The sequence below is a fragment of the Adiantum capillus-veneris genome, chromosome 26 (assembly GCF_014529385.1).
Source record: "Adiantum capillus-veneris isolate H3 chromosome 26, ASM1452938v2, whole genome shotgun sequence".
Classification (NCBI taxonomy): domain Eukaryota; kingdom Viridiplantae; phylum Streptophyta; class Polypodiopsida; order Polypodiales; family Pteridaceae; genus Adiantum; species Adiantum capillus-veneris.
Genome location: NC_140956.1, coordinates 140,572,111 through 140,583,845, shown reverse-complemented (window position 1 = coordinate 140,583,845; position 11,735 = coordinate 140,572,111). Strand labels below are relative to the sequence as shown.

Sequence of the window (11,735 nt, the reverse complement as noted above, 5' to 3'; positions counted from 1 at the left end):
TCAAAAGGTTGGGCCCCAACAGGCTCGCAGGAACGGCCGTGGACAGGCCTTCCATGTGAGCACTCACAAAACCACCCAGCGACAATGAACGGCCAATGGCCAACAACAACCATGTCAACTCTGGTTCCCAACAGTGAAAACAATCGACATGCCACTTGCTCATCGTGCATGCAACGCCGCCCCTAAGGACGCCATGGTTCACGCTCGTGAGGAGCTCCTAGGACAAGCTCCCTGTTGTGATACCTTAAAGGCACCACTATTGTCGTATAGATAGTGCGATATTTTGGACCTTTAAAACCTGTGTTGGATAATTGAGATAACACGTGGTGGTCAGTTGATGATCCACCCCCAAAGGCCCTCCAAATTCCCCAATACACTTCAAAAATAAATCCATTTTTTACTTCCCTATTTCAGTTCTCTACCACTTGCTTCCTGGTGCTCAAGTTCTCAAGCCACAAAATCTCCATAACAGCTCTTGTTCCTAGCTCCAGCTTGTGTAGACCCTGCCATCTTCTAACCTTGCCAAGCACTCAAACCGCCTCAAGTAAAACTGGGAAAATCCATTTGGCAGTACATCCCCGTGATCTACACAAACTTCAATCCGCAATATCTCCATGGTCTCAACTTTGTTTAACATGATGTCTCTTCTTGCTAGCTCCATATGCTGCATAGCATAGTCCAAAACCTGATTGAGCTTCAAAAACTTCCAGATAACACGCTTTCCAAAGTAGTCAAACACCCTTGGCCCCCGAAAAAACTTCAAAACCTTTTATCTTGATATCCTGAGTCAAGTTTTCGATCTGAAAATACCAACAAGCTTAATAATTCAAGGACTATGCATCTAGTTGTTGAAACCGGCTCAAACTACCTGGCACCACCTGCCGTGCCCGTCTCGGATTTGCAACTACTTGTAGTTTTAAACTGCAATAACTTTCTCATTGAGGCTCTGTTTGATGAGCCGTCTAGACCAGTTTGTAAATCACTTCAAGCACTACAATATTGTCCTATGAGACCACTTTTTGACAATCATCACTGGATCTCGGTCTACAGCCTCATTTGATGGCCTCAAACCACAATTAGCATACATTCCAATCATGTCCTGATTTCATAGCAGAATCTGGCCTAAATCATTAGTTTGGCAAAACCATGAAAATGCAAGCAGATCCTTGTCTTTCACCCCATGTCTGCATAGCGGCACCACAATGCAAGACAAGCAACCAGTTGGAGACGAGGAGTGTCCTATGACGCACCCAAGGTTGGATTTTGTGTTTTATGCAATTCGTCTTGCAGTCTACACATAGCCCACTTTGGTGAACTAGCTCAGGCGAGTGGCTGCTATGATACTTGATCGCTTGATTTTGATCGTGGGCGCTTGCATGGGAATTTTGATAAGCTCAGAGAGATGCCAACTAAAGGCATCTTTCCATATTCCATGTAATGAACGAGGATCAAGTAGTGCTTTTTTGCATTTCACAAATGTTTATTCTAGAACCTACTTTTTTCATAAAATCACAATAGTGAGTGTATGTGTGTGTGTATTCATTTATTTATCTATTTATTAATAAAGAAATTTTAAAAAAGTTACATTGTTAACCATGCTCCGTTCGAGCCATGGCATCAGCCAAGACACAAGACACAGAAGTTAATACATCAGCTAACAAAGGGTGCCACCCTTAGATCATAAGCCATCATCACAAAGGAGACTTAGATTTTCTTGGGGTTGCCACCAAGGAGAGTGTCCTACCATAGCACACCCCTTGACCGCCAAGCCAAATCTAGAGGCACAAGGCAGTGCAAACATCACTTTTTTCTTGCCATTTTTTTTAACAAGCTTAAAGTGGTGGTCGTAGGGCCTGCTACCTTAACAATGTGGCCAATGAGATCCAGTTTTTTGGTGTTGCAATCCAACTTCCTTACCACCAAGCTTAAGCTTATCTTTTCTGGATGAAGATGCTGTAACCTACTTATCCAATACCTTTTTTGGAACTAATCACCCAATTTTTTATCCATTTGTATGTTTCTCCCATCCATAATTGATCCCCTTGTAATATGTATTATGTTTTTAATAGTTCATCGTCATCCCTCCCCTCCCTCTCCCGTCTTGATGGTCAATGGCGATTGTGGTCTTCTTTGTGTTGGGGAGTTTGGCTTGTGGAGTTCGGGGCTTCTAGTGGCAACGCATTCCCGTACATGGAAACCTACGGATTCTCTCTTCCTATTGCAGGTGTGTGGCCCACCGAAATGGAATGGCTTCAACTTGTGGTCGGATGCAGTGCTCTGTTGGCTTTGATTGGCTTCTCAGTTCTGGCAATCTTCCTGCCTTCTCACCCTATGACATCTACAAGCTTCTTTTTTGGTTCGATATGATCCCTTCATTGGGGATTCCTAGTGACAGCTGTGGATCCGGACTGTGGCTTCCTCTCTGGTGTAGGTGGTCCCATTCTCAGGTGATGGAGGTAATGCCTCCCCCCTTTCTATGGATTTATGGTGTCGAGTGGCTCTTGTATCAGCCTTTGGCTCTGATTGAGATTATGGCTCGTGCGAGGGTGGCACCCCTAATCAACCTATGTAAGTTTAGTCTTCCTGGTTGTTAGTTTGGGTGCTCTAGCTCGAGATAGATTACGAGCAGGGCCTATGGTGTAATTTTTTTTTATTATGGTTAATATAATATATCAACTCACAAATGTGAGTACTACCACAACAAAACAAAAAAAAAAGCCAATGTAAACCTTCACCTTGTTTTTGAGTTGAAGACCCACTAGGGCGTACCCGCCGGCTTTAGGGAAAATAGGAAAAAAGACGGAATCATGCAAGATGGGTTTCGAAGATGAATGGGAGGTGTTTTCGAGCGTTAAAGCAGGCAGAGAAACGGATGGGGGTGGGGGAAGGGGAGGAGGGAGGCGTGAGGCGACCTCAGCAAGGGCGGTGACAGCCACGTGCATATTTTCATTTTTTAATGTATAAGTTGCCCAATATGACAATATCAAGGCGATGTTGGGTTCGCTACATGTGCATCATTGGAGTTGCTATGTGGTCCATGTTCAAATCCCCCACCTTTTGTAGGGATGAGACCCATGAGAGAGAACTTAGATGAGCAAACGGTAGCGGATATGAAGGAGGTATCGTACGAATGAAGGAATATAATATAGAGAGAGCCAGTAGGAGGTGTGTGTGTGTGTGAGAGAGAGAGAGAGAGAGGGCCAATAAGCCCTGCCAATTTTGCATCCATTAGTTTTTCTAGAATCTAGGGAGATACCTTTGTTTCAAGCGATGTAAAAGTTTGGATAGGAAACCATGCATCCACCCGCGTGTATCTATTTTTGTTGGATTGTTTAAGGTTTTCTAATCTTTATTCCTTCTTGAAAATTGAGATCCTCTTTTGAGTGCTCAGCATGCAACTTGTCACAAAATATGTTGCAAAAGAAAGCAATTATGTCTGAAAATAATGAGGCAATTCATCTCCACAGCCTGCAAAACCAACTCGAATTCTAGTTTTAACATCTTGTATCATTCAATCTTGCAACCAGGGTGTTTTTGGGAATTTTGGAAAATTTAAAGGCAGCAAATTACTGGTGGCAAAAGACAGAGAAGGGTCAATCAGATACTTTGCACGTGAACACAGTGAGGACGAGGCACAAAAGATTGGGAAGACTTTTGGAAGTTTTTGTGGAGGTGGCAAGAACGCATAGCTGTTTGCAGCGCACAAGCTCTCTCTCCGTTTGTTTCTGCCCAACATAGGAGGAGCAAGTGACGGATCATCTCTCTCTCTCTCTCTCTCTCTCTCTCTCTCTCTCTCTCTCGTGTTTCTGTGTAAGGTAGAAGTCACACTCTCTCTTTCTTGTTTGTCTGCAAGCGCAAGAACTCCCTCTCTCTCGTGTTAGCCTGCAGGCACAGAAACTCGGATCTGGGTGTTGGAGCTAATGGCTAGAAGGACTCACACGAGCAAGGGGGAAGGCACCTGTTTTGACAGAGGCCTCATTCTGGGCTCAGCTTCTTTGCAATTTCTCCCTCTCTCTACGCTTCACCACACTACCTTGCCTTCGTCCTTGCACAAGGGCATCCCATCTAGAGGTCCCTCTTGCATCGGCTCGCTCACAGCAAGCATGTTGGCACTGGAGGGCCATAAGCGAAAATGTGTCGAGAACGAGGGAGGCGTGCATCTGACAAGGGCATGGGCAGAGCTTGGGAACGGGGGCAAGGAGAACTTTCACTTTTGCAACTGGGATCCCTAGAAATCTTGGCACTTAATTAATTAATGGATATAGAATCCACCTAGTAGGAGCCACAAGACTTTTTACCAAAACTAGAGGTGATAAATTGACCCTCTCGAGTGTTCTAAGCAGCACAATGTATGAATCCACTCTTCATCCTTGTCAGTTGACACTGTTCTTGCTCCAACACCATGGATGAGCTCAGTGCTCAGACACACAATATTCTCAAAACGAGCTACAGCCAATTTGGCCTCAAATACCCGAAGGTTCCTAGACTTTCAGACCTTGTTCAGGTACTAGTAGAATCTAGCAATTTGGATGCACACCAAAACGGCTTTGCTTTGGAATCCACACCCTCGATACCTAATCAATGTTTCACATGATCCCACAAGAGTCAACACAATCTTGAGGTTACTCTATAAATTTCTTTTGAAGAAGTTAATACATCCGCTCACAATTGTGAGTTTGGAAAAAACAAAAGCAAAAAAAGAAGTTGTCTTGAGTAGGTTTGCCAAAGTTTCTCTTTAAGGGGAATCCCGGGGGATTCACTATTAGTAATGGAGGGATGTCACCTGCGTGCATCAAATTAGAGAAACCCCCCTATGTACGGTATCTTACATGCTAACCTACCCCCCTACATATGGACAAGATACGGACATTCTCACAATGAACCATCCCCCCTCCTACGGTTTTCGTAAGGAATGTAATGACCCACTATTTTATGTATACTAGTAACAAAACAAATCTAGAAGCACATGCTTTTGCAAAAATACATGTTGAATTGCAAATGAAAAGAAGTGTAGATTGTAGTGTGTTTTCATTTGCAATAGATGTCAAAACAACAACCATGAAAAGAAACAAATATAATAAATACTAAATTAAAATAAATCAATTGATTCAATGTAATCTGTCAAAAGACGGACATCATTTCAATTGTAAATTAATACAAATCTCAGTTTCAAAACAAATGATACTAGCCACCTACTCAGTAGGCTTCCAACATGGGATTTAAGGCACACATATGAAATGGATTGTTCTCTAAGTAAAAAATTATACGGTATGCTCATAAACAACCATGTAAAAGTTCTCTTATTAAATCAAAACACATCACAAAAGGTATTAACTTATAATTTTCTCTCTAAATGTATCTCTTTCTTATCAAACTAACTCTCTCTCTCTCTCTCTCTCTCTCTCTCTCTCTATCTATCTATCTATCTATCTCTCTATCTCACACGTGCACGCACACACACACACACACACACATCATGTACCAAAATCAAACGTTTCTATTCATTATAACTTTTGCAAAAAATATGTAATAGAGTATTAGAACTATAAAATAAAGGCAAACATAAAAGTCTCTTGATTTTTAGGTCAAAATTTGAAGCTTTTGCTAAAAGCATTGCAGGTTCACTTTAAGACAAGCTTGCAATCAAGCTGAGTTATTTAAGTTCAAAGGATCAAAACCAAAACTCTTGAAGAGAAAATTGAATAAACGATCTAAATAATTTTGTTAACAAAAGAACCAGCGTCTAGATACCAACAACAAGAAAAAAGAACGACAAAAGTGACTTCATATGAAAAGAACTACTAACCAATGAATCGCAAAATCGAGTCCAAGCTGACTACGCCAAAATTCGGATTGTATGCTTGTTTGGATCGTATCTTGAGGCTCCAAATCCAAGCATTGGTGCGATTGTCATCAACAACTATCTCAAAAGTGTACAAATTTCAGCAAAATATACTTGTTCATCTCCAAAAAACAATAAAGCCTTTGTTATTAAATATACACAAAATCCATGAACTGATTATCACTTGCAAAATAAGAAATTCCAGCTTTTGGAGGATTCTCAAGCACCTAAGGCCGTTTGGGACATGAAAGCATACAAATCATTTAAAAAAAATAAGAATCTTGATGTCTTTGCGCTACAAAAGCCACAATCTAAAGATAGAGCCACCTGGTTGATGTTGGCAACCTACACGCAGCAACATCCAAATTGTTGCAGCTTGTAAACCTCAAGGTAGCAACTCGCAAGCCTCGAGGACCAAAATGTTCACATTTCCCACCTCTAGGAGTTCTCTATTGATGCGTGCTTGAGCTTAGTGGAGGGTGGCAAAGACTTTAGAGCCCTTTTGCCAGCTTCTAGGCCAGCAATTCTCAAGCTTGAAGTTGTGCGTACCTTGATCGGAGTGTGAGGTCCATGAGGGCTACAATATGTACTTTGTAGGTTGCAAGCAAAGTGCTCGAATGATGTTGCATATAATTTTCAAGAAAAGTAAGATCATACCTTTGCTATCGATTCTATCTTGAACAAAGATTACTTTTTGTTTGGGTCTGGGAGCTTCGCCTGTAAATGGTAGGAATGTCATGCTTTTGAAGTACACTATCCATTGATGGAAGGGGGCTATCCTATGCACAAAATACGACTTGTATTACAATTTAGAATAAAAGTTCTCAATTTGCAAACATTCAAACCTCTCTAGCAGCACCAGCCTCGTCATCTGAATATCCCAATCGTCCATGGGAATAGCACTGTTGCTCCTTGAACTCTTGTCCATTCTATGTATCAACATCACATGCTGATCATTTTTCCAGGAATCTATTTAAATAAAGACATGGGAAGCAAGAGAGTGTGATAGAGGACTTGGTAGCCACTCTTAGGGTGTCGACGCACCTCTGCTTCAGCCTTGCTAAAACCTAATGTGGAGCAATGAGAATCATTGGCACCACCCGCACCCTTATTCAGATGAAATGATCACAAGCATGGGCCATCACAGCTATTAAAGCATGCAAAATATCAATTTGGCTGGTTTGTGCTTGCAGTCCTGAGGATATGCTCTATATTCCAATGTCCTCCTCTCATGTAGCACATCAAGGACCCAAACAGCCTCTTTTTGAGTTTTCCTGGTGCCCGTGTGTGACATGGGCCTAATTTGCTGCTCACTCTAGATGGCTCGATAGGTTTGCTATGAAAGAAAAGGCTTACTGCCGTCGTAGAAATGCCTCATGCAGCCGTCTTAAGGTTTTGGTTTCAAGTTGATGCTTTTGCACTAATTGGGTAGGATGTCTAGCAATTTCAGTCTATCTGGCCTTATCCTGTCAAGAGATGGCCAAATTTCCCCTTTGCAGTTGAAATTAGGGTAAACCCTACCTTCAGAACACACTGGTCACTTCAAAATTCCAAAATTCCTCCCAGATTGGCCTATAGACATACAACGCGTAGGATGTCTCCTGGCTTAAAATTAAAGTTTTTCCTGGCAGGAATGCTGCTGATGCTCTTTAGGCCTATCAGAAACACTCACATTATTCTTTGGACTTCGATTAGGCTTTCAACCGCACTTTTGCGTCTTTTTGCGTCTTTTACAAACTTGTAATGATTCTACCAAGCAAGTATACATGCATGAAATGCTCCAGATCTGAATCATGATGTTCTGCTTACTCTACTCCTATCTACCATGAAGAAATGGTGATAATTGGTGTTTTTGGTTGCCTTTTGGCCTCTCCGGACTCTCAAGCTCTCTTCACACCGCTTCTCCCACTCCCTGTTCCTACTCTAGAACTCGACTACTAAATAAAAAACTTCCTAAGTGTACCTCCTCTACATTAGTCGAAGGATCTAGGCCAGACACACGCTTCCTGGACTCCCTCTAAGACCTAGAGAGTCCTCCACCCTCTGATCCTATCTAAATGTAAAGCGAGACTCTTGGCAAGCCAAAAATCCCAATCCTCAAGGATTAGTCTCGGTCACCTACCTAAGGTTTTCGTCCCCGGCAATGGCGCCAATGTTGAACGGATACGCCGCGATGGACGTCAGCACAGCGAGAACTCACCTAACAAGTAATGTCAGCTAAGGACAAAGCTCGACCCGCAGGTGCGTGGAAGCAAGCATAAGGTGTCAACTTGCACTCGACCGACTCCTAACTAGTTCCTACAGAGGCCCCTACCAATTGTCTAAGTCACAGTCTTCAAGAGAACAAAAGAGGATGCTTCCTACAACGCTTGCTAGAGCCGAACACCTATCAAACACTTCCGAAACACCACAGAACTTGAAGGAGACCCTACGAATACCTATAGGACACTCTCCCTAAGGTCTGTGAACCAAAGTCACGACCCAAAACACCCTGTGCAGAAACACGTAGGATGTCTGGCCGAAATCTGCAGGTCTTCGTTTCCAAAATATGAAGTGCCTAATGTGTGGTTCTACTCAATGTGAACGTGTGGATATGCTGCAATGCAAAATCGGACAACGTATGCTCACCCAAACAACCGATGAAGCTCGTAGAAGAAGCTCCCGAAGCCGGACCGTATGCGCGCAATGTTGGTATCGGCTCGTAGCTCTAGTCGGGGGCAACATGCTGCACTTCTCCGCACTCGATTCTGACCACCGTAGCACACGTAGCGTCAAGACAAAGCTCACACTCTCTCTCACGTACACAGTACACTCACTCACAAACTTAAACTTGTTTAAAATGACAAAAGGTCCTTCATTAAGGTCAAAAAGTGATATATATACCTTACAACTTCTCAAACCCTAAAGTTCCAAAATCATCCATCTACTCCTTCTAACTATCAAAACTGGGATACAATCTGGAAACTTCTGTAAGTCCCAATATTTACAAGGTGAAAAACCGGGTTTTCCTCAATGAATGACTAATTACAAAAAATAATAATCCGCCAAGTAGTTAGATGCCGTGGGGTGTGTCCAGCTTCTAACATCCCCCCCCTCCTTGTTCATGTCGTCCCCGACATGGCCTTGATCTTTTTGCTTCACCTTATGGTCTCCCGCATCTTTAGCAGCGATTCGTACCGTGCATGTAGATTCAGTATTGTTGGCCCAAAGATGTCTGTATGCATGGTAAAGAACCCCGTGTAGAAAGCTTCTTCAAACGCCTGGAGGTGATAAGATGGGAGAAACATGATTCTTTGATATAATGCATGTATCACCTCCTTGGAAGGTTGACCTGACATATCATACGCACATCTGTATGTGTCCTGGAAGAAGAATATGCTGCCAGTCACCTGTCCTGGTTTGAAGGTTTCAAACACTGCTAGGATGGTTCTGCAGATCTTTCTCATCATGATGCATGTAAGGTCAGGTGAGCCAGTGAACAACTTTATGGCGCCCGTTAGGGTTTTCACCATGTATTGTACACTTATTCTCTCACCTGCCTTCACGCCTGGCAGCTTTGGGTAGTTCAGCCAAGTGGGTTGGCTTCTCTGTAAGATTTCGTGTGCTTTCCACGTCCTAACCCTTGGTAGAGGGCAGAAGCTGAGATTGTCCCTGATGTGTTTAGGTGCCTCTACCAAGTGTATTAGGTACTGCGGGTACTTGGTAAGCCAAGCTTTCCTCCACTTGGGTTGAGAATCTACTATCAGCCTTACTCCTTCTGGCCTCGAGGTGTCTACGTTGTAGAGAGGGACCGTTGGTTCTTCTATGATCCGCTGGTTTATTGTTGCTGCTTCATATTTAAGCAATGGATATGGGAGAGAGGGTTGTAGCCATTCACGCCTGAGATTGCTGGCGTCGATTTTTTGAATTGTCATTGATTTGAAAACCCTCTGTTCCCATTCCAAGGCCTCTTTGGTGCTCTCTCTGAGCTCTGCCTCTATTGCTTTTCGCAATTTTTCCTCTTCTTCTTGTGTTAGATCCTGGGGCTCTTGAGAGGAGCCTGCTATGCTTTCCTCTGGCATGGGTGTGTCCACAGGATCCGACACATTGTCGAGGTCGATCCCCTCATTGGCAGCTGGCCCTGAGCTCTCTTGTTCTGCTTGTTGTCGGCTTTTCAACTCCTCTATTTGCGTGAGGAGTGTCTGCTTCTCCGCTTCTGCTTCGCCGCCCATAGTCACGAGGAGGTCATTGAGTTCAGCATTTACTTTTTCTGCCTCCTCGAGCTTTATCTTGATGCTCGTCAATTCTTCTTGTAGGGCCTTTTGGCTGTCCTCCAATCTGGTTTGCATTGCAATAGAACTTTCAGCCATGATCACCCTCTGCTTCTTCTCGAGAGTCAACTGCTTTTGGAGTTCTTGCATTTGCTCTTCATACATTTGGCTCTCCGAAATAATTTGAGTTGAGCTTGTAGCTCTAACTCGCGCAGGTGATGCTCTCAGCCTCTGGATGGTTTGATCTTTGACTTTTAATTGGTCCTTGAGCTCAAGGACTTCATCCAGGCTTGCTTCTTGTTCTATTTCCGCCTTCTCCTTAGCATTCCTCAAGGCCTCTACTTCTTTTGTTTCTTCTGCTAGCTGGAGTGTCAGATTATCCCTTTCTTTTTCTGCATCTCGCAATGACTTGCTGAGTTGCAGGAACTCTTCTTCAGCTGCTTGCAATTTCTTTGTCGCTGCCTCATTTGCTTCTTCCTTTGTTTGGCAGTTTTGTAGAGCAGTGGCTAGGCTGGCATGGAGGTCAGCTTCTCTTTCTTTGTGTCCTTGGCTTTTTGCCTGCAGTAGATCTCTTTCCATTTTGGTCTTTACTTTAGTGGCTCTTAGAGTTATTAACTCTTCGTCTGATGCCACAGATTGTGCCCTTATTCCAGCTAGCATTGTCATCACCACATCCCAATCATTTGAGGGCGGGTGCAGGTCTACCGTGTCGGTAGCAATCTCCTTAAGTTCAACTAGCCAGATTCCTGGCAGCTGTTCTTCACTTCGTGTCCTTGCCAAGTCGAATGCGACTGTGGCGGCTTCTTCCTTTGAATAGCCTGCAGCTAGCAGGTCCAAAAATGCATAGTATGCTTCCTCGAGCTTTTTTTGTTCAGATGCAGGCTTGGCTTCTTCTTTGTGTTCAGGTTCTGTCCTGTGCTCTTGCTCTTCATCCTGGTGTTCTTCTTGCTTGTCTCCGGCCTTCTGATCTTCTGGAGGAGGGCTGCTAGGAGGTGGTGATGGCGGTGGGCTAGGTTTAGGGCTACCTGGTAAAGCTGTAGGTTTGCCCTTGAAATCCCTATCTGCTTTCATCTTTATTTCTCTTTCCTTGTTTTCTTGTTCATCTAGCAACGTTTGCCGTATTTGCTCCACTTCTTCCTCGGTGAAAGGGATGTGTGGAATGTTTTCTGCTGCAGCATCAAGAATCTCGAAATTCTTGATATAGTCTTCGAAGCGGTCCCTCTGCACTCTTCTTGAGGATCCGAACATCGACTCAAGGGATGGCTTCCATAATTCGTTTAGATCGCCTTTGAGGGATCTTTCTGCTCAGAAACTCTCCATTAGCCTCTCGAGTCTAGCCGCTTTTTGTGATCGAGTCTCTTTGGCTGGCACTTGAGCAGATTATTTTTTGCCCTTCTTCTGCTCAGGTTGCTCCTCTTCCACTGGCTCCAGTTGTCTCTTCAACCTTGTAGACACCCTTGGTGCTCGTTGTGGCTCGTCTTCTTTGTCTTCCTTTATCCTTAGCCAGTCATTCTGAGATGGGGGGTCAGGCCACCTTCCCTTGGCATGTAGTGCTGCATAAACTACCTTGGTTATCATCTCTCCTGGCACTATGTAGGTTGGATTTTTGTTTCCCATCTTTACCAGGCTGTCTTGTATGTATG

The 11,735-nt window shown here is 43.7% G+C and overlaps 1 protein-coding gene across 1 annotated transcript; it reads left to right on the top strand.

Annotated features, from left to right (window-relative positions):
- The first annotated feature begins 2,011 nt into the window (after positions 1-2,011).
- Positions 2,012-3,689, top strand: LOC147424279 (uncharacterized). The gene is made up of 2 exons (XM_086502278.1): positions 2,012-2,456; positions 3,528-3,689. Exons 1-2 carry the CDS (start codon positions 2,247-2,249, stop codon positions 3,687-3,689), a joined length of 372 nt encoding a protein of 123 aa, XP_086358404.1. The 5' UTR covers positions 2,012-2,246.
- Positions 3,690-11,735: the final 8,046 nt, after the last annotated feature.

Excerpts from the sequence above, each read along its gene's own strand:
- LOC147424279 (XM_086502278.1), top strand. The coding sequence starts at position 2,247 with ATGGCTTCAACTTGTGGTCGGATGCAGTGCTCTGTTGGCTTTGATTGG. Across the intron at positions 2,457-3,527 it reads CCCATTCTCAGGTGATGGAG|GGTGTTTTTGGGAATTTTGG; the intron begins GTAATGCCTCCC and ends TCTTGCAACCAG.